Source organism: Kogia breviceps, chromosome 11, assembly GCF_026419965.1.
Source record: "Kogia breviceps isolate mKogBre1 chromosome 11, mKogBre1 haplotype 1, whole genome shotgun sequence".
NCBI classification, from domain to species: Eukaryota; Metazoa; Chordata; class Mammalia; order Artiodactyla; family Physeteridae; genus Kogia; species Kogia breviceps.
In genome coordinates, this window is record NC_081320.1 from 23,468,871 (window position 1) to 23,494,472 (window position 25,602).

Here is a 25,602-nt window from a genome sequence, read left to right on the forward strand (position 1 = left end):
TTTGGGAGCTAGTACCTGCATTAAGCAACCACGTTACAGAATGAAAATTTAGCTTGAAATTCCAGTCTCTCCCTCTCTCTCTCACCTCCTATCCCCTATCTTCCCACCTCCATCTCTATTCCTTCTCCACTACTCCCTGTTTTATGCATATATGTGCATCCTTTTTATATACATGGAATATTTACTGTCTGTTAGATTTATTTAATAAAGTGCACACACCTCAGGATAAATTTAGAAAGAGGACAAAATGAACACCTTCTCATGTGGGTCACTGGTGTTTCAAAGACAAAAGATTCCTCAGTCTTCAAATACGGCAAATACCATGTTCCTTCTAATAGTCAGATGCTAGAAACAGGCAACTGGATCCTTAAAATTCAGACGCTATTAAGACCTATCAACAGAGTAGATCTTAAAGCGGAAACAAGAAAACACCAGCCTTTTAAGTTTCCTGTCTGAAGATAAGAATACGAGGTGCTAGTGTTCTTCCTCACTTGCACCCAAAGTGTGAAAGTAGCAAAAATATCTTAAACACATATGATACGGAAGCCACTCTTCTGGTCCACTCTGTTTTGTTTTGCTTCTAGGGATCTGTCTCACTCCGAACCTTTGCTTTTTGTTTTCTCTTTTATATACGCTGAGAACCTGAGAGTCTTAACATTTTCTTCTACCTCTCAACCAATAAGTAGGACAAAAGAACACTTTTATTTCTTTATGTATTAAAAAAGAGATAAGTAAGCTAGTTCAGTTCATATTTCATACAAAAATCACTTTCCAAACTAAACTAAATCCTTTGTGACCATAAACAGGAAAAACACCATACTCTATTAGCACCATCTGACATTTCCACCTTAATGTTACCAAACACAACAGGCCTAATGTCAGAACTATTAAAAATGTTAAAAATCCCCAGCCCCACTCAAAATGCATACCAAGTTCAGGTAACAGAAAAGAAAAAAACAAAAACAAAACCAACTCACCATTATCTTTATTTTCTTTCAAGAACCCATTAACAGCACATTGGAATTTAAAAATAGTGTCATCATTTGGCACCTGATGCCCAATTGTACAAATTTTTAAATAAGGAATAGTTTCTGGTAAATCCTATAAGGCAAAACCATGAAAATATGTATTATTTCATTTGTAGGGAAAGAATAAAAAAATTAATTAGAGAAGGCAGGATATAAACTAAGAGAGTACATTAAACTTAGTATGTCAGTCATTCTGATAAGATCCATTTTTTCCAAAGCTGCTTTAACCAGTAAGTATCACCTGATTTTCATTAAAACTGCAGAATGGACAGTTACTAGGCATGCAAAAGGAAAAGCAAATCTATGTGAATGAATGCACATGTAACTCAAAATGATATAAACAGTTCTACCTACATTTATGTTCTATCTTACATTTCAAGGGCCATAAAGTGGCTGTGATTTAAGTAGAATAGTAGAATAGAGTCAGAAGAACCTGGATTCGAATTAGGAAATAGAGCAAATTTCAGGCATTGTTGAGAACTGGTATTCTCGTGGTGGGAGAAAGTAGACTATCAATAGAAGAGAGAAAAGTATAAGTGAAAATTCTGTAGTTCTGAATTTAAATGGAAAGTAGCAGTATGAACTTATGACATATTTTATATTCAAAACAAACATACATAGCTCCCAGCTCTGACCATTGAAAAAGTCTAGAAACAACTGATGTCATATCAGAAGGACTCAGGAATCTCTGAGAAGCTCCACTGGCCAAAGATAGGGCCTCAGTTAGAATAATAACTGTAACGGAGTCCACGGTGATATGAATAAATAAATTCTAAAAAAATTGGTCACCACTGGAGGATATTTGTGAATCAACTCATTATTTTGAAAACTGTTAAATAAAAGAAGAGAATCATGCCTGGGCAACCAAGTAGCTGATGAGGGGAATGGTCTCCTGATAGAAATATACCAAGCTAATAAATGAAAAAAAAACAACAGAATTCACCAGTTTTTGATGACTCAACTGAATTAATGGATGGAGGTATGAATCATCAGTGACTGCTAATATCACAGAAAGAGACAATTATATGTCTCCATGGAACAGCACATCATCACCTATGAAACCATCTTGCCAAAACAAAACATGCAAGCTTCATTCTGATCAACTACCAATTTACAGGAAATAGAAGGATGGAAGGTTATGTTAAAAACACATGAAATGTAATCATCAAAATCTAGATGGGACAAATTACCTGGTTTCTTTAAAACTAAAATTCAAGGAGGAGAAAAAAAAGTGAGAGAGACATGGAGGGAGAACCTATAGATTAAATAAGACTTCAGAGACCTAACAATCAACGGCAAAGTGTGGCCCTTATTTGGATCTAATTTAAAATTCTTAAAAACAATTTTTTATGACATTCAGGAGACAATGCAAATTTGAGCACTCACTGGGTATTTAATATTAAAAATGATATTAAGAAATAAAAGTCTTATATTTCAAATATACATACCAAAAATGTATAGGTGTAATTACATGTTGTCTCATAGCTGCTTAATCTGAGAGGGAAATTAAGAAAACACTCCCATTTACCATTGCAACAAAAAGAATAAAATATCTAGGAATAAACCTACCTAAGGAGACAAAAGACTTGTATGCAGAAAACTGTAAGACACTGATGAAAGAAATTAAAGAAGATACAAATAGGTGGAGAAATATACCATGTTCTTGGATTGGAAGAATCAACATTGTGAAAATGATGATACTACCCAAAGCAATCTACAAATTCAATGCAATCCCTATCAAATTACCACTGGCATTTTTTACAGAACTAGAACAAAGAATTTCACAATTTGTATGGAAACACAAAAGACCCCGAATAGCCAAAGCAATCTTGAGAACGAAAAATGGAGCTGGAGGAATCAGGCTCCCTGACTTCAGACTATACTACAAGGCCACAGTAATCAAGACAGTATGGTACTGGCACAAAAACAGAAATATAGATCAATGGAACAGGATAGAAAGCCCAGAGATAAACCCACACACATATGGTCACCTTATCTTTGATAAAGGAGGGAAGGAAACACAGTGGAGAAAAGAGCCTCTTCAATAAGTGGTGCTGGGAAAACTGGACAGCTACCTGTAGAAGTATGAAATTAGAACACTCCCTAACACCATACACAAAAATAAACTCAAAATGGGTTAAAGACCTAAATGTAAGGCCAGACACTATCAAACTCTTAGAGGAAAACATAGGCAGAACACTCTATGACATAAATCACAGCAAGATCCTTTTTGACCCATCTCCTAGAGAAATGGAAATAAAAACAAAAATAAACAAATGGGATCTAATGAAACTTAAAAGCTTTTGCACAGCAAAGGATACCATAAACAAGACCAAAAGACAGCCCTCAGAATGGGAGAAAATATTTGCAAATGAAGCAACTGACAAAGGATTAATATCCAAAATTTATAAGCAACTCAGGCAGCTCAATAACAAAAAAACAAACAACCCAATCCAAAAATGGGCAGAAGAACTAGATAGACATTTCTCCAAAGAAGATATACAGATTGCCAACAAACACATGAAAGAATGCTCAACATCATTAATCATTAGAGAAATGCAAATCAAAACTACAATGAGATATCATCTCACACCGGTCAGATTGGCCATCATCAAAAACTCTAGAAACAATAAATGCTGGAGAGGGTGTGGAGAAAAGGGAACACTCTTGCACTGCTGGTGGGAATGTAAGTTGATACAGCCACTATGGAGAACAGTATGGAGGTTCCTTAAAAAACTACAAATAGAACTACCATATGACCCAGCAATCCCACTACTGGGCATATACCCTGAGAAAACCATAATTCAAAAAGAGTCATGTACCAAAATGTTCACTGCAGCTCTATTTACAATAGCCAGGAGATGGAAGCAACCTCAGTGTCCATCAACAGATGAATGGGTAAGGAAGATGTGGCACATATATACAATGGAATATTACTCAGCCGTAAAAAGAAATGAAACTGAGTTATTTGTAATGAGGTGGATAGACCTGGAATCTGTCATACAGAGTGAAGTAAGTCAGAAGGAGAAAAACAAATACCGTATGCTAACACATATATATGGAATCTAAAAAAAAAAATGTCATGAATAGATTAGTGGTAGGATGGGAATAAACACAGACCTACTAGAGCATGGACTTGAGGATATGGGGAAGGGGAAGGGGAAGCTGTGACGATGTGAGAGAGTGGCAGGGACATATACACACTACCAAATGTAAATTAGATAGCTAGTGGGAAGCTGCCACATAGCACAGGGAGTTCACCTCTGTGCTTTGTGACCACCTAGAGGGGTGGGATAGGGAGGGTGGGAGGGAGGGTGACACAAGAGGGAAGAGTTATGGGAACATATGTATATGTATAACTGATTCACTTTGTTGTAAAGGAGAAACTAACACACTATTGTAAAACAGTTATACTCAAATAAAGATGTTAAAAAAAAAAAAAAAAAAAACACTGTGCGAGAATGGCAGGGCCACCGGGACGCCATGCATCTGCTCCCCAAGAGAGGTATACTCTTCCTGTTCATTTTCCTATTACTTGGTAGAGAGGGCACGGTCTGCTTCATACAAGGCAGCACTGCTCAGTGCCAGGTTAGTTACAGGTCAGAAAGTGACCTTTTGCTTGTTATGATTCAAATCTCCTTAGGTAGCAGATCCTGCCCAATTTAGCTCTTAGCACTTTCACAATCCAAATAAGCCCAGTTACTCTTGCCCTGTCACTACACTTTAAAAGTGAGAGTGTGCAGTTAGAATGGTGTTTGGGTTTGTTTTTGTTTGGGGGGCACCACGTGGCTTGTGGAATCTTAGTTCCCTGACCAGGGATTGAACCCATGCCCTCAGCAGTGAAAGCACGGAGTCCAAACCACTGTACCGCCAGGGAATTCCCAAGAATGGTGTTTTTAAAAACCAGCTCTGTCACCATGAGCAAGTTAGTTCCAAAAGTATAATGTTTTGAGGGGCTTGGTGCTGATTCCAGGCTTGCCTTCCTCATAGGGTGGCAATAATAATAATAAATACTTACATAGCCCTTATGTTTTGCCCAGACCTCTTTCTTGTTTAATGCTTACAGAACCTCTCTGAGGTGATACTATGAATATCCCTGTTTCACAGATGAGAAAACCGGGCCAAAGAGAGATTAAGTACCTTGCCCAAGATTTACACACCTGTTAAACTGGGATTTGAACCCTGGTGGGCTGGCGCTAGAGTCTGTTCTCTTAACAATTATGCTAGATGTAAGATCTCACTAAAATAATATGTGAAATCTGTGAAAACTATGAAGCACTACCTAATGCTTTCATCACAGCCTTACCTGTAAACTGGTCGGTGTTTCAATGCACACTGTCTAGTCTGTGCCACAGTGTTGTGTCTTCAGAAGCCTCAGGCTGCTATCATAGTCATCATAGTCTAACCCTGGCCTTGGTCTTGGCCATTACTCACCACCCAGCACTGCCAGCTCACGGTAGGGGCTCAAAGTCCTAGCAGCTCCCTCTCACGGTTCTTGAGCAACACACCCTTCCTTATTAAGGTACAGTCCCCTGTTACTGATCCCCTAAGTGTGGGGGACCCCTCAATGGGTTCTCTGCCTAGAGTCACAAATGTCAATTGAATGAGACCAGGTTCGACATAGCAGAGCATAGACTTTATTCATTGATCAAGGAATGGAGAAAGGAGAGCTCATGTTCCAAAGATACTTTCTCCTTGAAGGGAGCAGAGTAAGGGATTTTAAGGGTTAGGAGGCAGATTGGTCATTAGGGCTTGAGGAAAGGGCTGGAGGTTTTCAGGGGCAGCCGGGGGCAGCGAGGGCATGCACAGTCTTCCGTGGTCCTTTGCACATGGCACAGAATGTGCCTAGCAGAGTACAAATGCCCCCTTTGAGCAGAGATCATAGCATGGTAATGAAGCAAAGGTAACTTTTGGACACTTCTAGGTTTCATCTGTGCACGCTTATTCTTATGGTCAAGTCAGAACCTGTTTGGGGGAGTTTACCACTATATATCTCTCAAAGCATGTATCTCTCAAAGTACAGCTGTAAAACATCTCTGCCAAATGCCAGGTACTTTTGAAACGAACACAAAGATAAATCAGGGCAAGGTCCTTCAGCTCTCAGGGTCTGTTATGGAAACAGAGAAATAAATCAAGTCACAGGTCCTTCAGTTTTTAGGGGCTGGTATGGGTGACACCACTGCTACTCAGCCATAAAAAAGAATGAAACTTTGCCACTTGCAACAGCATGGATTAACCTGGAGGGTATTATGCTTAGTGAAATAAGTCAGACAGAGAAAGACAAATACTGTATTACATGACTTATATGTGGAATCTAAACAATACAACAAACCAGTAAATATAACAAAAAGAAATAGACTCACAGATATTGAGAACAAACTAGTGGTTACCAGTGGGGAGAGGGAAGCGGGGAGGGCCAAGATAGGGGTAGGGGATTCAGAGATAAAATAAATAAGCTACAAGGACATATTGTACAGCACAGGGAGTATAGCTAATATTATAACCTTTAAAAATTGTGAATCACTATGTTGTACACCTGAAACTTATGTAATATTGTAAATCAACTATACCTCAATTAAAAAAAAAAAGACACAATACGTTAAAAAAACCTCTTCTTCTTTTGCTTAGGCTTCCTGGCTGCCCAAAGGAAAGGCCTGTTGGAAAGAAGGAAATGATTCAGCGATCTAAGTGGTAAGGCCAAAAGAATAAGTAACTATAAAAGTATAAATCAGGCCACCAAATGGTCAGGAGCTATAGCTTGGCCCCAGAATAAGGGCATTATGCTCTAGTTAAAACATTATGAGAGATTAAAAAAAATACATTATGAGAAAATTAGTTACAGAAATAGTTTCTCACTTATGGCACTAAAAAAGAAATGAAAAATAGCAGATCATGGTATGGATGCCTCATATATAAAAAATACAAAGAATCGCCACTAATTTGTTTACCTTAATCAGGCTTGTGTTTGTTAGAAACAAATATAAATAAAAAATATTTTTAAATAAAATTAAATATCTGTGGCCTTATATCTAGGCAATCCTTTTTTTTTTTTTTTTTTTGCGGTACGCGGGCCTCTCACTGCCACGGCCCCTCCCTTTGCGGAGCACAGGCTCCGGACGCGCAGGCGCAGCGGCCATGGCTCACGGGCCCAGCCTCCTCGCGGCACGTGGGAACCTCCTGGACCGGGGCACGAACCCGTGTCCCCTGCATCGGCAGGCAGACTCGCAACCACCGCGCCACCAGGGAAGCCCTAGACAATCCTTTTACTAGGAATTGTATCCAGTACAATGAGAGATAGGGGAATAGTCTCCAAGACACAGTAAATTCGGCTTAAAAAAAAATCAAGTTTCAGAAGCATGTGTACACTGCCACCATTTGTAGTCTTTAATAAAAAAGTATGTACTTACATAGATGCATATACTTGTATATGCATAGACTATCTCTGGAAGGATACCCCCAAAATTGGTAATAGTTGTTGCCTTTGGGACAAGGAACTGAGTGACTGGGGTACAGAGGTTGGAGAAAGACTAATTTTTTACCTTTTAAAATTTTGTGCCTTTGCATTCATTAGCAATTAATTAATTAGAGATATGCATATATTGCTCATGAGACTGCCATAGAATAACTAAGTTAAGGGTTTGTTACCTCTTAGGGGGTCATTGGAGACTTCCTTTAATAAGAACAGTTTTATAGTTGGCATACTGCTTTAAAACAGTTTATCTGGGCTTCCCTGGTGGCACAGTGGTTGAGAGTCAGCCTGCCGATGCAGAGGACACGGGTTCGTGCCTCGGCCCGGGAAGATCCCACATGCCACGGAGCGGTTGGGCCTGTGAGCCGTGGCCTCTGAGCCTGCACGTCCGGATCCTGTGCTCCGCAGCGGGAGAGGCCACAACAGTGAGAGGCCCGCGTACCGCAAAAAAACCACAAAAAAATAATTTATCTTAGGTAATTAAAGCATTCCTCTTGAAATCTTTTTAGTATCCATTTAGTAAACCATTTCCTTATAGGTATTTCAAAGGGATGCTTTAATCAAGTGGTTTTCAAAGTGTGGTCCATGGGCCTCTGGAAGTTGCTGAGACCCTTTCAGGGGATTTGCCAGGTCAAAACGAATTTCAAAATAATACTAGGATATTACGTGTCTTTTTAACTGTATTCACATTTGTACAGATGATGCAAAAGTAATGAAGGGAGGACTAAAACTGCTGATGCCTTAGCACTATTTGAGACAGTGGACCAAACTGTGCTAGTCTAGTTGGCATTTTATTCTTCACAGCCACATGGCAGCAGTGTAATGGAAGTACACATAAAGCACTTCTGCTGCATACCAAGATACGATGATTGGTTCAAGGAAAAGCCTTGGTTTGTGTAGTGAGCTGAACTAGCTGCCTTTTTCATGGAACATAGCTTTTACTTGATAGAATGACTGATAAACTAACTATTCCAAATTGGGTATATGACAGATATTTTCTTGAAAATGAGGAAGTGAATCTGTCACTTCTCCAGGAGAACAGCTGACAGTATTTATTGCCAAAGAGAAAATCTGAGCTTTCAAGCAAAGAATAGAATTCTAGAAAACTTGTGTCTACCACTATGAGATTGAATATCTCCCAGTACTCAGACTTTTCTGATGAGATCAGCAGTGACATAAATAATTGTAATATTTTTCATATTATATAAGTAAATATGTCAGCATTTAAACTACCACTTGTCAAGATTTGGTATAGTATCAAGAAAATCAGGGAATTCCCTGGTGGTCCAGTGGTTAAGACTTGGCGCTTTCACTGCCGAGGGCGCAGTTTCAGTCCCTGGTCAGGAAACTAAGATCCTGCATCCTGAAAGCTGAGCGGCCAAAAAAAAAAAAAAGAAAATCAGCAATTATCTGAAAAGAATATTAAAATACTCTTTTCTTTTCCAATTACATATGTGTGTAAACTGGATTTTTTTTAATGTACACTTTAACCAGAACAACATATAACAACAACAAACTTGATACAGAAGCAAATATAAGAATTCAGCTGTCTTCTATTAAACCAGACATTAAAGAGATTTGCAAAATATGTATAACATGCCACTCTTCTTATTTTTGTTTTGGAAAGTATATTTATTTTATATGTTAACATGTAACAGGCTTATTTTTTTAAATAAATTAAGAAACAAGTTTTTTTATTGAAGTATAGTTGACTTACAATATTATATTAGTTTCAGGCATAAAACATAGTGATTCAATATTTTTATAGGTTATACTCCATTTAAAATTATTACAAAATAATGGCTATATTTCTCCGTGCTATACAATATATCCTTGTTGCTTACTTATTTTTTATATAGTTTGTATCTCCTAATCCTATACCCCTATTTTGCCCCTCCCTCCTTCCTTCTCCCCACTAGTAACCAGTGGTCTGTTCTCTGTATCTGTGAGTCTGTTTCTATTTTGTTATATACATTCATTTGTTTTATTTTCTGGACTCCACACATCATTGATGTAATACAGTATTTGTCTTTCACTGTCTGACTTGTTTCACTAAGCATAATACCTTCCAGGTCCATCCATGTTGTTGCAAATGGCAGAATTTCATTCTTTTTATGGCTGAATAGTATTCCATTGTATATACATACCACACCTTCTTTATCCATTCATTCGTTGATGGACACTTAGGTTGTGAAATAAGTATTTTTAAAAATTCTTTTAAAATGTTTTAATTTCTAATATAGTAAGTATCAATAGATAAAATCCACATTCACCAAAATTGCCCTCAATTTTTAGGAGTATAAAGGTGTCGAAAGTCCAAAAACTTTGAGAATTATTGCTTCATTCTGGATGTCACAAAATTTAATTAATGGAAATTACATAGTGTTCATTGTGTGGCAGCTAATAACACTCTCACCTCAGCAAGAGGAGTCTTTGCTCTATGGGACTATGAAGCTTGCCTGCAAGAAGGAAGGCCATCTTCAGAAAGGTATCTGTGCTTTAAAATATAAGTATAGTTGTAGGAGTGGATTAAGTACCCATCTTCTAGGAAGAGACAGGTTTTAAATCGATACATTTTTATTAGAGTACTTCTGTTCCATTTTATTTCTGATATGGCCCTCTTTCAAAGAAGCCATCTACTTCCATCTGAGGATCATAGAGTTGAATGGGATCTTAAAGATCATCTAGTCTACCTTTGACATTTAGGAAACTGTAACCCAGAGAGAGGTTGCCAGCAAGTCAGGGCCAGAGCTGGGGTTAGAGTCTGGCAGCAGGCTCTCCACCCAGTACTCCTTCAACTATAGCATGTGGAGGACTTGGAGCTCTGGATCTCTGTGTTACTCAACATCTTTTCCCATCACCTACCTCTACCAAAGATGTTTAAACGTTTCTGATAAGAGAAAAGATTTGGAGAAGAGAGAACCTGACTCTCTTAACTTGAAGCATTTCTTCCAATGTGTCCTTTAAGAGAAGTGTTTTCACTAACTTATTAATGCATATATTTGGGTATGCGCCAGGCACTGGACTAGGTACTACAAATGAAAGATAGTTGACTCCAGACCATGAGCAGACAGACAGTTCCAATAGTATGTAGTAATTGCTTTCAAGGATCCATTTACAAAATGCAATTTCTGGCTACTTTGATTAGCTCGACTCCCAGCTTTCTAGCCCTAGAATACAACCTTTACTGGCCCAAGCAGATTTTCTCTTCACATCACATGTTCTCCTTGGGATAACTCGTCTTTTTCCAATGGCCTTTGTTATCCCTTCTCTAACCGTGACTTTTCCCCTAGCTTTACTGTGATATAATTGACATTTAATATTGTATAAGTTTAAGCTATGTAATTTGATGATTTGACATACAGTATTGCAAAATGTTTACCACAATAAAGTTAGGTAACACATCCTTCACTCACATAATTACCATTTTATTTATCTTGTTGTTGTTATAGTGAGAACATTAAAGCTCTACTGTCATAGCAACTTTCAGATATATAGTGCAGTGTTCTTAACTACAGTCACTGGGCTGCATATTTGCTCCCCAGAACTTATTCATCATAAAACTGGAAGTTTATTCTCTTTGACCAGCATCTCTCCATTCCCCCATCCCTCAGCTCCTGGCAACCACCGTTCTGTTCTCTGTTTCTATGAGTTTGATGTTTTTAGATTCCACATATAAGTGAGATCATACAGTTTTGTCTTTCTCTGTCTGACTTATTTCATTTAGCACATTGCCTTCACGGTCCATACATGTTGTTGCAAATGGCAGGATTTTTTTCTTTTTTTTATGGCCATTCCATTGTATGTATATATATATATATATCACATTTTCCATGATATGTATTCCATTATATGTGTGTTCCATTATATGTAGAGATATATATCACATTTTCTTTATCCATTCATGGACGCGTACGTTGTTTCCATGTCTTCACTATTGTAAATAGTGCTGCAATGAACATGGGGGTGCAGATATCTTTCTGAGATCATGATTTCATCTCCTTCAGATATGTACCCACAAGTGGGATTGCTGGATCATACGGCAGTTCTCTTTTTAATGTTTTGAGGAACCTCCACACTGTTTTCCATAGTGGCTGCACCAGTTTACATTCCCACCAACAGAGCACATTCTCCACCTCCTCACCAGCATTTGTTATCTCTTATTTTTTTGATAATAGCCATTCTAACAGATGTGATGTGCTATCTCATTGTGGTTTTCATCAACAGTGACTTTAAAAAATATATGTTTGTTCTTCTTTGGTCTCTTTCCTGACCTCCACTTTCATGTTTTCAGTTAGTGATTATCCTCATTAACTGTGTCCAAAGTGGATCTACCCATTTTCCTCTCCCACACTTACTTGGGCCACACACTCACCCACTAGAAAAGCTAGGGAGCTATTGCCTCCAGCTCCGTGACCCCGCAGTGCACGCACAGCCGGCTAGTGCGTCCTGGAGACTCGCCGTCCTGATTGCTCTGGAACCCATTCTCCTCACTGCCCTCATGCGGGCTTGGCCTCCTCTCTCGGAGGACTGCTCTTCTCCCACTTCTGTTCTTTATCTTCTCTAATCTCTTTTCCACGGAGCCTCTACATCATTGTCAATGATTTTCTTTTCAGATTATAGAAAAATTTGGAAAATATAGAAAAAATTAGAAAGAAGAAAACAAATGTCACTCATAATTCTTCCATCTAATCATAACTAACACTAGTCCTGTTTCTATGGGGATTTTGCAGAGACCTGTGTTAACACACTTCTTTCTCTCCAAATTGTTTATCCTACTATATATACACGTTTGTAGCCTGCTTTATTTTGCTCAACACTGTATTGTGAACGATTTCCCATAGCATAAAAACTATTTGAAACATTTTGTAATAATTTTATTATAGCCCATATAATTTGTTTAACTGTTCTTTTGTTGGAGATTTACATTATTTCCAGTTAGAGTGTACTTATCAAATGCATGTTTGATCATGTTCCTCCCTACTTAAAATCAGTGGCATCCAGTCCCTGATAGGACAGAGCCCAAGGTTTTCACATGGCTACAAGACCTTCACCCCATCTGCTTCCCTCCTGTTCTCCTACACTCTCTCTGTGAAGCCTTGACTCCATTCTTACCAACACTCCCTTCTCCCCACCTCCCCTTCCTGCTCCTAACTATTCTTCAAGACCTACCTCAAGCTTAGTCTCCTCTCTGGTCTTCCTTGACCTCCTTCAATCAGAATAAGTTCTGTTTCTTTTCCTATAGCTCTATGTAGCATTTTGTAGATATGACGATTATTGTATTTTCTTTTGCATTATTTTTCATGCTTAAAAATATGGTAGTAATACAAAGTCATTATCTTATATTGAAACCATACATTTTTCCATATAGAGTGAAAAGAAGTTCATCTCCACCCCTTACTCCACTTCTTTCCTGTAAGTAACCACTATTAGCAGGATTTTATCATGGTTTTATCTGTATCCCTTTTCAGATCATGAGCACTCCAGGCCAGGGTTCTTTGTGTCCAAGTGTCTAACAGGAAGCTGGGCACACAACAGGCCCACAGCCTGTCTGAGGGACTGAGAGCCTGGAGAGCAGTAGAGCTTAGGGAGGTGTGGGGAGGAGTGATCGTGTGCCTCTGTGGTCAGGTGACCTCACTGCTTTCTGTCTTTCCATCGGTGCCATTTCTAAGGATTTATGAACAGCTTCCAGAAGTACAGAAAAAGAGAGAAGAGGAAAAGAGGAGATCGGAATATAAGTCATACCGGCTGCGAGCCCAGCTATATAAAAAGGTCAGTCATTCCTAGAGCAGGATTGATGAGATTTATCAGGGGAGAGAGAAATCGAGAAAAACACATCTGACCTGTTTGAATTAACCACATTTGGAGAGTGAATTTAAGCTCATAACGCATTGTACCACTACTAAAATTTAGAAGATAAAAGCACCTGTAACTAGACTTCAAATCTGAAAATCTAGAAAGGCAAATCTAAAAAAGGCATCTTCCAGGGACTTCCATGGTGGTCCAGTGGTTAAGACTCAATGCTTCCACTGCAGGGGGCACAGGTTTGATCCCTGGCCAGAGAACTAAGATCTCACATGACGCACGGCATGGTCGAGAAAAAAATTGTTTTAATGTTTTAAAATTGTTTAATAAATAAACAAATAAGGCACCTTCCAGGCATACATTTGGAATGAAACCAAATTTCATACTTGGGTGTCAGTTTAGATGCCATGCTGGAAATGCCCACATCTTTCAGAACTGATGAGTTTTCATCCAGAGTCCCAAATGATAGTTTTATGCCCCTTATGGGTGAATCATATACTACTAGAACTTTTTAAATAAATTGGAAAATGTCCAAGTGTGGCATACAAGTTGGCAGTTTGGGTACTCAGAGCCTTGAAGCCACTACCATTTCCTGCCCACAGCCCCAGTAGAATCAGTGCTACTGCAAGTCCCAGAACCTCACAGGCCAGGGGACTTGCTACCAATTAATTCCTTGAGAAAGCAGATGGGCTATTATGTCTGAAGGTCCAGATCCTTCAGTGTTCTCATTTCTTTCCCAACCCCCTCACTTCACCCCCAGAGGACTCTGAAAGCCAGAAACCAAGAGACGAGTCCATACCAGACCGATGTGGGATTGGAGAGCTGCTTCTGGAGCGCATACCACAGCTCAGGCTGGGCTCCCTCAAGTGGGGACGCCCCGGGCACTACTTGGCCTGTCTGGTGTGTCAGCATCGCAAGGCCAGGCCTCTTACTGTGCTTGTGAACTGATGGATGGATTACTCTATTAGGATTATATTAATATTATATTTTTGTGTAGTCTATAATAGACTGCAGATCATCTTCCCTAAACACTTCAGGAAGTATTTTTTGTGTAATTGCCATAGTTTCTGTAGCTGGGAAAGATAAACAAGACTTGGGGAGAACAACACTGGTCTCTGCAGCAGCAGCATGTCTGCGGTGAGGAGTGGCTGTCTGCCCCCTAGTGGCAAGAGTATCTAACTTCTTTCCTGCCTTTCTCTTCCTCCACAGAAAGTGACCAATCAACTCTTGGGGAGAAAGGTTCCTTGGAACTGACATAAGAGTATTTTCCTCAGAGCCTTGGAATTATCTCTTATCGGCCTGAAGGAGCACAATCCTTACTTTCATGAGTCTGGTTTAATAAAACCTACCTTGCTGCCCATGTGTAATTTAGAAGTAGTAACCTTCTAAAGAGTCTTGGGTAGAATGATGACTGAGATTATTAATGGTTTAGGAGCAATACTTTCTCCACAGTGGCCTTGCCCACAGGGATGTTTGTTACAATGGTATTATCTTAATTCTAGGCAAGAGTAAGTCCCTTTTAGTATGTGTTTTTATAGAAAATAACTTCTGATTGACTCATAGTAAAGCAAGCAGCAGAGTGTTATTTATTTCCCATCTGTAGAGGTGCAGGGAGCTATGCAGTGTCTCCCTGAGGTGTGTGGGGAACTTCAGTCTAAAAGCACCAGTCAAGGAAAAGAAATGCAGCATAACACGGTGAGAGCCCTTTTGTTGACTTGGTGTCAGACAGTGTCTGGTTAGGGTAGCCACCAGGTGGGCCCAGAGACTTAGCAGACACAGGTGCCTTGGGTCCAGAGCTACCTCCTAGCCTCATTCCAGCTTCCTTCGGGGCCATTAGCCTTTAGTAGACACAACTCAAGAGGCAACAGAAGCTTGATTTAAATCATGACCTGGTCCTGGCCAGTGGAATGTGGGTTGTGTCACTTCTAGGTCTAGTCCATGTCAAATCCCACAGTCTGTCCCTGGCTGCCTTCTTCCCCTTCAGCAGAGACCTTGCGGGCCATAGCGGACTGATGGCATCATTGGCCCTGATCCTTCTCACGTGGATTCTTCTCACACTCCTTCTCCATGCCCTTTCCACATGACTTCGCATTTCCTCTCACTGAAGAGGCAGGGCACGACACCTGGAGATCTGAGGGGCGGCCCAGCTGAACTCAGCCTAAGCTGCCGACTCACAGACTCGTGAGCTAAAAAAATGTTTATCATTATTTTGTGGTGGTTTTTTTTTTTTCCTGCGGTACGCGGGCCTCTCACTGTCGTGGCCTCTCCCGTTGCGGAGCACAGGCTCCGGACGCGCAGGCTCAGCAGCCATGGCTCGCGGGCCCGCGGCATGTGGGATCTTCCCGGACCGGGACACGAACCCGTGTCCCCTGCATCGACAGGCGGACTCTCAACTCCTGCGCCACCAGGGAAGCCCTGTGGTGGTTTTTTATGAAACATTCTCATGGCACTAGATAAATGAAACAGTAGCAACCCCAAAAAACTGAATGGAGCAGAGCCACCCCAACACCAAGGCCATTGGGTTCCAATGTGAACAAGCAGTAAGCTTTTACTGTGCCGTCGCAGTGAGACTGCAGGGTTTGCTTATTACTGCAGCAGAGCCGATCCCTCCTAACTAATCCACAACGACACAGATCATAGGCCCCCTCCTTGCTCCAGTGCCTGAGAGACCTGAGCAGAGGGGAGACGGTAGACAAATTGCAGGGACAGCAACTAGCCTATAGCTTGTGGAGAAGAAAAACTAGCCCATCTTCCAGAAGCCGAGGCGCTGGTAAAGGGCCAGGGCAGAGTACTGCAGTGTGCTGGTGCCGAGGACCACTGCTCTGTAGCCCTGGTCCCACGCAGACTCGGATAGTCCTGACCAGGGCTTTTACTTATCCCCTGACCGCGGTGCTCCAGGGCCACATGTAGGTGAAGCAGCTGCAACTGCTCATTCCACAGGGTGGGCTTCTTAACGGGCAGCACTCCCACCATACCCACCACCTGCCCCCTCAGACTCAACCACCCAGAAGCAGGAGCCAATCTCACTGAAGTAGGATTTGGTGATGTCAGACATGTCTGTGTGCCAAGACATGACCTCAAACTGGATCCAGGGATATTTGGCAAGAAACCTCAGGGCAGCAAGGAGGGCGAGGCTGACCACGAAGGCCAGGACCCAGGAGCCAGAGACCAGGAATAGGGCAAGGGGCCCCTGCAAGCAAGAGCACAAGTGTTCTTGGCAGCTTTCGGATGTGGTGGAAGGTGGTGGGAAGGTGCTCGGTCATCACCTTGGAGAACAAGCCCACGACCCATTTGCAATAATTTTCCTGGTATTTGTGGATTTGATAAGGAGCCATGGAAGACTTCTGTATCTGGATCTCAAAGTTCAAGAGAGAGGTAGGAGTCCCTGTATCACTTCCTGGCAGCCCTGGGGGCGAGAGAAGAAGCCATGTGAGTGGCTTATCCTCCCACCCCACCCCCCAGAACCGGGGATGACCCTGCTCAAGGATGTGTCTTTCTGCTTCTACCCAAGAAGAAATGGGCCACAACCACTGGGAGAAGGAGTAGAGTCAGCAGAAAGGTCTGCATTTGATCCTGTCTCCATGCATGACCTTGGACACGTTACATAATCTTCTCTAAGAACCTGTCTTCTGAAGTTGTTTAGAGGATTTACTAAAATAACATATACAAATCTCTGGTTATAAAGTACCCTCCTCTCTCCCTCTTTCCCCTTTCCCTGGCTCTCTCAGCTTCTCCATACATTGGGGTGGCACCATGCAGCAGCCAAGCATGTGTCCCTCTCCCAGGGACCATACACTGCAGTAGTCCTGTGTTTCCAAGTACAAGTTTCAACAAAGGCTTCTTCCCACTTGTTTGCAAATTTTCAGGCTGTTGAGGTGGCATAAGAGCCAAACACCAAAAATAGACCAGCCTTGAGAGCCAGAGGAGGGTCCAGAGCTCCAGGCCACACCTAAGAACACTGTCCTTCCACCCATGGCCTCTCACCTGCTACCACAAGAGCCATGAGTGTCCAGGGCAGCCGCTGCCCTCAGCCTCCACCTGGCATCCAGGAGAGACTGCAAGGGCACTCTCCACTTCCAGGGGCCAGGTCCTGTACAGCACCTCATTGGCCAGCTCCTGGATATTTGTTCATCATAAATCCCAGGCTCAAGTAGCTGGGCTATGATGGAGCAAGGAGTCCATTCTGCACTCTCTGATCACTGGGGAATTAGCCTGGAGGGGGCAGGTACGCAGGGTCTGGTACAGCTCAGGAGTCCTTGCCCTTGTGGACGGCCTACACCCCACAACACAGCAGTTCACCCAGCACCTTGGTGCTCTCTGATGTCCACCCTCAGCCCCTCCACACAGCTGCTATGACCCTGGGGAATCTGCCCCTCACCCTGTGCTCTGTCATCACAGACCAGAGTCCAAGTCCCCTGGCTCAGCACACAAGGTGCTTCATAGCTGGATGAGGGCAGCAGGAACCTGGCCATGCAGGGCCTATCATCCAGGTTAAGAAGTTTGGATTCGATTCCAAGAACACCAGGAGGCCATTGCTATGCTTTTAGCTGGGGAGTAACATAACCAGAGGTAGGGGTGGGGTGTGTGGTGTGTGTCTATTACTCTGGCTACATGTGGAAAATGGATTGGAAGAGCCAGGAATGGAAGCATATATCCCCCTGCCCCCAGAGGCTAGCACAGCAGTCCAGGCGAAAGAAGGGCCTCCAGATACAGATATGCAGGCTGCTCACTGTAAAAGAGCACCTCGCCCAAGAAGGCTAGTGGGAACTAAAATCCATGAGCCCTGGCACAGAGCTGAGTCTGACCAAAGGAAAAGACACCTTTTCCTTATTTGCTCAAAGGTGTCGCTGCTCACTGAACTGTGTTTCCAATAGGTTGTGTCTTTGTGAAGGGGGTGCCTTGATCTATGTTCACAAAGGAGCCATTTAGGCTAGCAGGGGTCCTACAAGAGAAAGCAGTGACTTGGACCAGAGTTGGGCCATGGGTGTGACCTGGCCCACTTGGAGGTGCACTTTGGGGGCAGAAATGGCAAGAGTTGATGATCTGAGGATGAAGAAGTGGTCAGAGATGACAGTCAGATTTCTGGCAAGAGCATCTAGGAAGACGCTGGAGAGAGACCAGACTTGGAGAGAAAGATCATGACCACCCCAAAGGTGCCATCCTGGCAGCTGGAATCCAGGGCTGCTGATGGAGACTGCTGAGGCTCCAGATCTTTGGCACGCAAAAAGGCCACAAGGGTTTAACTAACATGAAGGCAGGGTGGTGAGCCATGGGTATGTTACATTGTTTTCAGTACATTTTAATATTTTTTTAAATGTTAAGCAAAACTTGAACTAAGAATCAAAAGAGAATAGAAGGCTCCAAAGTACAGCTGAGTATCCCTAATGAGTCTATCTAATAATAACCAGTCAGAAACCTAATAGTCAAGCTGAGGGGTCACAGGTCCTTGATCTGTCCCTGCCCTCTCTTTCCTGTATTCTCACCGGCTTCTGTGGCCTCAACACCCAATGACCTTGGTTTACATTCAGGCTTTTTAACCTTCCTCATAGCCATAAATAATGAGGAGGATTTATTGACATGAAAAATAATTGTCAAAATATAGCACCAAGCTATAAAGGTTATAAAACAGTATGTTTTCATTCATTTTTGGAAAAATATAACAAAAATAATTTATACACAAAAGCATGCAGAGAGAAAAGTCTGAATGGTTACACCAAACATTGGCAGCATTTGTCTCTGGATAGAGGAATTATGGGTAATTCTCTGTGTAAGAAATAAAGTCTGGAAGTCTCAGCACATTCCATACTCTTGGCCCTGCATGCAGATGATGAAACTGAGGCTTGGAAAGCTACCTGTCTCTGCCTCAGCCAACTTCTTCTTTATTTTTTTAAAATTTATTTTATTGAACTATAGTTGATTTACAATGTGTTAATTTCTGCTGTGCAGCAAAGTGATTCAGTTATACATATATGTACATTCTTTTCCAGATTTTTTTGTTATGATTTATCACAGAATATTGTATATAGTTCCCTGTGCTCTACATTAGGACCTTATTGTTTATCCATCCTATATATAATAGTTTGCATCTGCCCATCCCAAACTCCCAATCCATCCCTCCCCCACGCCCCCTCCCCCTTAGCAACCACAAGTCTGTTCTCTATGTGAGTCTGTTTCTGTTTTGTAGATGAGTTCATTTGTGTCATATTTTAGATTCCACATATAAGTGATATCATATGGTGTTTGTCTTTCTCTTTCTGACTTCACTTAGCATGATAATCTCTAGGTCCATCCATGTTGCTGCAAATGTGCCTCAGCCAACTCTTTTTTTAAAAAAAGTATTTATTTATTTTTGGCTGCATCGGGTCTTAGTTGCGGCACGTGGGATCTTTTGTTACAGCGCACCGGCTTCTTTCCAGCTGTGGTGCACAGGCTCAGTAGTTGTGGCGCAGACTTAGTTGCCCCACGGCATGTGGGATCTTAGTTCCCTGACTAGGGATCGAACCCGTGTTCCCTGTACTGGAAGGTGGATTCTTAACCACTGGAACACCAGGGAAGTTCCCTCAGCCAACTCTTAAGAGTCTAAAGAGACCCAGCTAAGATTGTGAACTCCTAAAGGTAAGGCAGGTGTGTTATTTTATTCTATTCTATTATTTATTTATTTATAAAATAAATGTATTTATTTATTCATTTATTTAATTTTTGGCTGCATTGGCTCTTCGCTGCTGCACGCGGGTTTTCTCTAGTTGCTGAGAAAGGGGGCTACTCTTCGTTGCGGTGCGTGGGCCTCTCATTGTGGTGGCCTCTCTTTTTGTAGAGCACAGGCTCCAGGCATGTGGGCTTCAGTAGTTGTGGCACACTGGCTTCAGTAGTTGTGGCTCGCGGGCTCTAGAGCACAGGCTCAGTAGTTGTGGCGTACGGGCCCAGTTGCTCCACGGCATGTGGGATCCTCCCAGACCAGGGCTCGAACCCGTGTCCGCTGCATTGGCAGGCGGACTCTTAACCACTGCCCCACCAGGGAAGCCCTATTATTTTATTTTTAATTAACCATTTAAATGTGTACAATTCAGTGGCATTTAGTACATTCACAATGTTGTGTAACTACCACCTCTATCTAGTTCCAAAGCATTTTCTTTACCCCAAAAGGAGACCTATTAGTCAGTAGGCAGTCACTCCCTATTTCCACCGCTCCCGAGCCCCTGGCAACGACTAACCTGCTTTCTGTCTCTATGGATTTACCTATTCCTGATGTTTCATTTAAATGGAAACACGTAATGTGTGAACTTTTACGTTCAGCCTCTTTCACTTTTGTTCTCAAAGTTCACCCATGTCCTAGCATGTATCAGTACTTCATTGCTTTTCATGGCTGAATAATGTTGCATGGTATGGATAGACCACATTTGCTCATCCAGTCATCCATTGATGGACACTTGAGTTGCTTCCACCTTTCAGCTATTGTGAATAGTGCTGCTATGAACATTCTGTACAAGGGGTTGTTTCAACAACTGTTTTCAATTCCTTTGGTATATACCTAGGAGTGGAATTGCCGGGTCATATGGTAACTCTATTTTAACATTTTGAGGAACTGCCAAACTGTTGTCCAGAGTTTTACTTTCGCACCAGCAGTGAGTCTTATTTGGTTTTACTATCTGCCTCAGCACTATGCAGGTACACACAGGGAAGGAGAGACAGCTGTTCTTCACTGAGATATTAGATGCCTGGCACTGTGAGAAAGCACTTTTCCTATGCTATACTATTTGATATTGGCAGCAACCTAAGAGCTAAGGTTGGTATTGTTTCCATTTTACAAATGGGAAACCGAAGCCCACAAGCCTGAGATATCCTATCCACAACCGCACAGAACATGACAGGGTGGCACCCAAGCCTTGGCAGCTCTGACTTGAAGGCCTGAACATTGTGCTTTTTCAGTACCACATGCTGACCCCAACAGTCAGCTGTCTGACAAGTGAATTATTAAGTAGTGTAAAGCACTGTATTCCAGGAGAACCAGCTCTGTCTGCTGGGATGCAAGATTCACCTCCAAGCCTCATTATGCCCCTATCACCAACGGTCAGACCATACTTGACCAAATTCCAATACGTAACTAAGGCTCTGTTCTTCCTTCAAGATCCAGTTTAGTGATACCTGCTCCATCAAGACTTCTGACCCCTCCCAACCAGATGGATCTTGTATCTGCTCCCTCTTTGAAGCCTTTGCACTTCTCATTAAGCACTTATATCACTGTTAATTTGTTACTTGCTTAACAAGTAACTGTTAACTTATTACAGTTAATTAAAGTTACAAGTAACTGGATAAATTATTTTATTTTTCTATTGCCTATAGGAGCCTGATTATAATAGGTAATTATATTTTTAGAATCACTCTTATTCCCAGAGTTGTGGGACTTCAGAGCAGCATGTCAATGAAATCCCATGCTTGCGTTTATGAAGAACACTTGCCTAATAGACCAACTCAGTCCAGAAATGGGCCAATGAAATGGAAGGTAGACAGTCAACACTCATAGTGTTTTAGAAGCCTCAGAAAGAGAAGGAAAATGTCCTGGAAGGAACATCATCTCTCCTGATCTCTCATCGGGGCTCCCAATAACCTAGCCTCAGGTCAATGCCCTGGTCTCCCACTGAGAACTCATAACTTAGACGAATGAGAGGAAATAACAGCAAATTATTTCAAGGGGAAAGAAAGTGGACTAATAGGTCCTTGGCAAGGATGTTCAGAAATCCTAGAACAATGATTCAGCTCTACAGAAATGTTTCTAATCTAACCTAACCTTTTAACAAATTTAGCAAAAGGGAGATGGTATCAGCACTCAAATTAGGATAACTCAAGCTGATTTTACAGATATAGATCACCAAAGGGCCTAATTATGAAGGTGTGGATGGGTAGAGGGGAACCAGGTGTGTTATTGCTCAGAGGCCTGAAGCGAGGCGGAGGGAGAGGTGACAGGAGCCTGACCCAGGAGTTGAGTAGCCCAGACCGCCCTGAGAGGTTCAGGGCCAAAGCCAGCCTAGGGGTCCTTGCAGGGAGGGGCCAGGAGAATAAATACCCTGGCCTCGTTCTCCTGCTAGCCTCCCCCCTTCACACACACTGGCCAAATCCAAGTAGAAGCCAAGGGGAAGGCAGGACCTCTTGCTGGGTACATGGTAAGTCAGCCTCCAGGGCAGAGAGAAGAGTGGACAAAGATGAAGGGTGACCTGGAGGGAACAATGGGAGACTACTGGCACAGAGGATTATGAAAACAAGAACAGGCAAATTTGATGAATACAAACTTTGCTCATTGCACCCAGTCAGCCTAGAGATCTGTGCTTTACTCAATATTGTAACATGGAGTACAGATGGCAGGTCAGTCAGCAAAACAAAGCCAGGAGCAGAGAAGCAGTTGCAACCCCAGCACAGGTCCCAGAGCAGAGGTATTGACTACTGTAGTTTGCAGACAAGTGAAAAGGTCATCAAGGGGAAAAGCAGAATAATGGCAGCAGGAGGCTTGAAATAGCCTGTGAGCCATGAGGCTCCTTCTAAAAAGGTGCAGGGCTTAGGAGCAGTTCTTGTAGTTCTTCTGAGTGTGTGGTGGGGAGGGGAATAGGGGATTAAAGACCATTTCACTGTAGTTACAGCCTTAGTTGTTCCCAAGACTGGGGAGATGGGGAGCAACAATGATTGCCTGGGTAACAGAGCCCCCTTCCCTCACCTTATCCTAGAGACAGCTGGCTTTTTACTTTAATATGTAACCCTTGACTAAGGAGCCAGATAAGTGTATCCTACCAAATTGCATCCCTTCTCTGCCAGCACCAAAGTCCCTATAATTACAGGTTGCTTTTGCTGGGGAGCCTTTAGGCTCTAAAGCAACCTGGTTAATTTAGGAACAAAGAACATTGTTCCTAAATTGGATCAATTTTTTTAGAGAAAAAGCTTGTGGAGCTTACGTTAACTTCTTTCCCAGGAAATGGCATTACTTTTTCTTTTTTCTTCTTCACCCAAAGGCTCACAAAGAGTTGAAAACATTATAAATACAGAAATAAACCCTTTCAAAACTCTTCATAACAAACTAATAAACAGTTCAACTTCACCAGTAGTCTGACAACTCAAAATGGTGAAAATGTTGAAAAGCTAAAAGGCATTGTTGGCGAGTCTGCTGAGACTGGCACACTTGTACCAATTACAAGTGCAAAACGGCACCCTTCTGGTATTAAAAAATTCATATCCTCTTCCCTAATAATGCCACTTCAGGGAAGCTATCCTAAAGAAAGAGACGTGTACAGAGATTTATTTGCAAAAGCAAAGAGAAAAATTGAAAGCAATGTTATTGTATAAAAATAGAATTACATATGTGATGTTTCACATTGATAAAAACATGTTTGAGAGTGATGGCATGGGAAAAAGCAGTGTGATGGAGTCATTAAGAGCACAGAATCAGGGGTCACTCAGATAGATCTGAGTTTTAATTCTGACCACAAGCACTTTGAGCTATAGGGCAGCTTTGACTCTCAGCTTCAGGGGAAAAGATACCTTCATAATGAAGAAGTCTGGCAGGGGGTGGGGACCACCTTAATGAAGTGACCAAACTATATCCCCAATGATGAGGCCAACTGACATGATGTGCCTCCCAACAATATACAACTGGAAGGACACAAAATCTATCTACTATCATTCCCCCAAATTTTTAAACTGACTCGAATCATGAACAAACTCATTCTGAAATTCTGAAACACATCTAGGGTACTCGTCAAAGAATGTCAACATCACTTAAAAAGAAAGAAAGAAAGAAAGAAAGGTTGTCCTATGGGACTTCCCTGGCAGTCCAGTGGTTAAGACTTTGCCTTCCAATGCAAGGGGTGCAGATCTGATCCCTGGTCGGGGAGCTAAGATCCCACATGCCTTGTGGCCAAAAAACCAAAACATAAAACACAAGCAATATTGTAACAACTTCAATAAAGACCTTAAAAATGGTCCACATCGGGACTTCCCTGGTGGCACAGTGGTTAAGACTCTGCGCTCCCAATGCAGGGGGCCCAGGTTCGATCTCTGGTCAGGGAACTAGATCCCACAGGCATGCTGCAACTAAGGAGCCTGCATGCCACAACTAAGGAGCCCACCAGCTGCAACTAAAGAGCCCACATGAGCCACAACTAAGGAGCCACCTGCTGCAACTAAGACCCAGAACAACCAAATTAAATAAGTAAATATTTTTAAAAATAAAAATACTTATGAATAAATATTTATAAAAAATGGTCCACATCAAAAAAATCTTTTAAAAAATTGTTTTAGATTAAAGGAGACTAAGAGACATGACAACTAAATACAATGTAGGGTGAAGTGCCATGAGGTCTGCAATTTACTTTCAAATATTTCAGAAAAGCAAGCAAATGTAGCAAAATGTTAACAAAGTGAAATCACATGAAAGTCACATGGATGTTCATTGTATTATTTTCAGTTGTTCTGTAGGTTTGAAACTTCTTGAAATAGAGTTCAGAGACTAAATTTGCTTCCTTGAAGGTGGTAAAATCTCTTGGGGTTGTAGAGAGGACTATATGAGGCAGTGCATATAAAGATCTTAGCGCAGCACATGAAAGAAACGCTAACGATGTGCTTTGGTACCTTATTATTTATGACCACAATGGAAATATATGTTTGTCCCATAAGGATTTCTACCTCTCCATTTTCTATCATGGTCCAGGATCGCACTCCCCCACCCCTTTTGATGTTGGCATGGCCATGTGACTGGACAGTGAAACATGAGATAAGTGATATCTGTCACTTCCACATGGGAGCTTTAAGAGCCACCATGTAACTCACAGCATGACTTCCAGCTGTGCAGTGTCCCACAGAGCGCATGCTGACATAAAGCCTTCGGCTGACTGGATTCCTGAGTCACTGCAATGAGTCTTCCTACTGATTCACAGTGGCTATGTGGAGTGAGCAAGACACAAACTTTTGTCATATGAAACCAATGAGCTTTAGGGACCCTAAATTACAGCCTAATCTAACCTAGGAGTCCAGAAACTACTGCCCTCTTGTCAAATCTTACCCATCACTTATTTTTGTAAATAAAGTTTTACTGGGATACAGCTGTGTATCATTTATATACTGTCTGTGGATGCTTCAGAACTACAACAGCAAGAGCTGAGTAGGTGCAACAGACACCATACGGCCTGTAGAACCGAAAATACGTACTACCTTGTCCTTAACAGAAAAGTTTGCTGACCCCTAACCTACTCTATCTTGACTGACACAATCATATTTTAAGACAAAATAGAAAAAAAACCCAAAGCATTTATAAAACATGAC

General features: G+C 41.8%; 1 protein-coding gene and 1 pseudogene across 3 annotated transcripts in view; one reads left to right on the forward strand and one right to left on the reverse strand.

Moving 5' to 3' along the window:
• The window catches only part of LOC131765911 (centrosome-associated protein ALMS1-like), a 51,362-nt gene extending 29,822 nt beyond the window's left edge, over positions 1-21,540 (forward strand). Inside the window, exons 4-7 of one of the 3 annotated variants that reach the window (XR_010835402.1) lie at positions 6,657-6,719; positions 12,869-12,912; positions 13,170-13,269; positions 14,512-15,428. Coding sequence is in view for 1 of the 3 variants with exons in the window: in XM_067007319.1 (XP_066863420.1) it covers positions 12,869-12,912; positions 13,170-13,269; positions 14,512-14,556 (189 nt within the window). In the remaining 2 variants the exon portion in view is untranslated. Of the gene's footprint in view, positions 1-6,656; positions 6,720-12,868; positions 12,913-13,169; positions 13,270-14,511; positions 15,429-21,427 lie in introns of those variants that run through there. The other 2 variants (XM_067007319.1, XR_010835403.1) reach the window with 2 other exon arrangements.
• On the reverse strand, positions 15,937-16,637 carry LOC131765894 (N-acetyltransferase 8-like; annotated as a pseudogene).
• Positions 21,541-25,602: the final 4,062 nt, after the last annotated feature.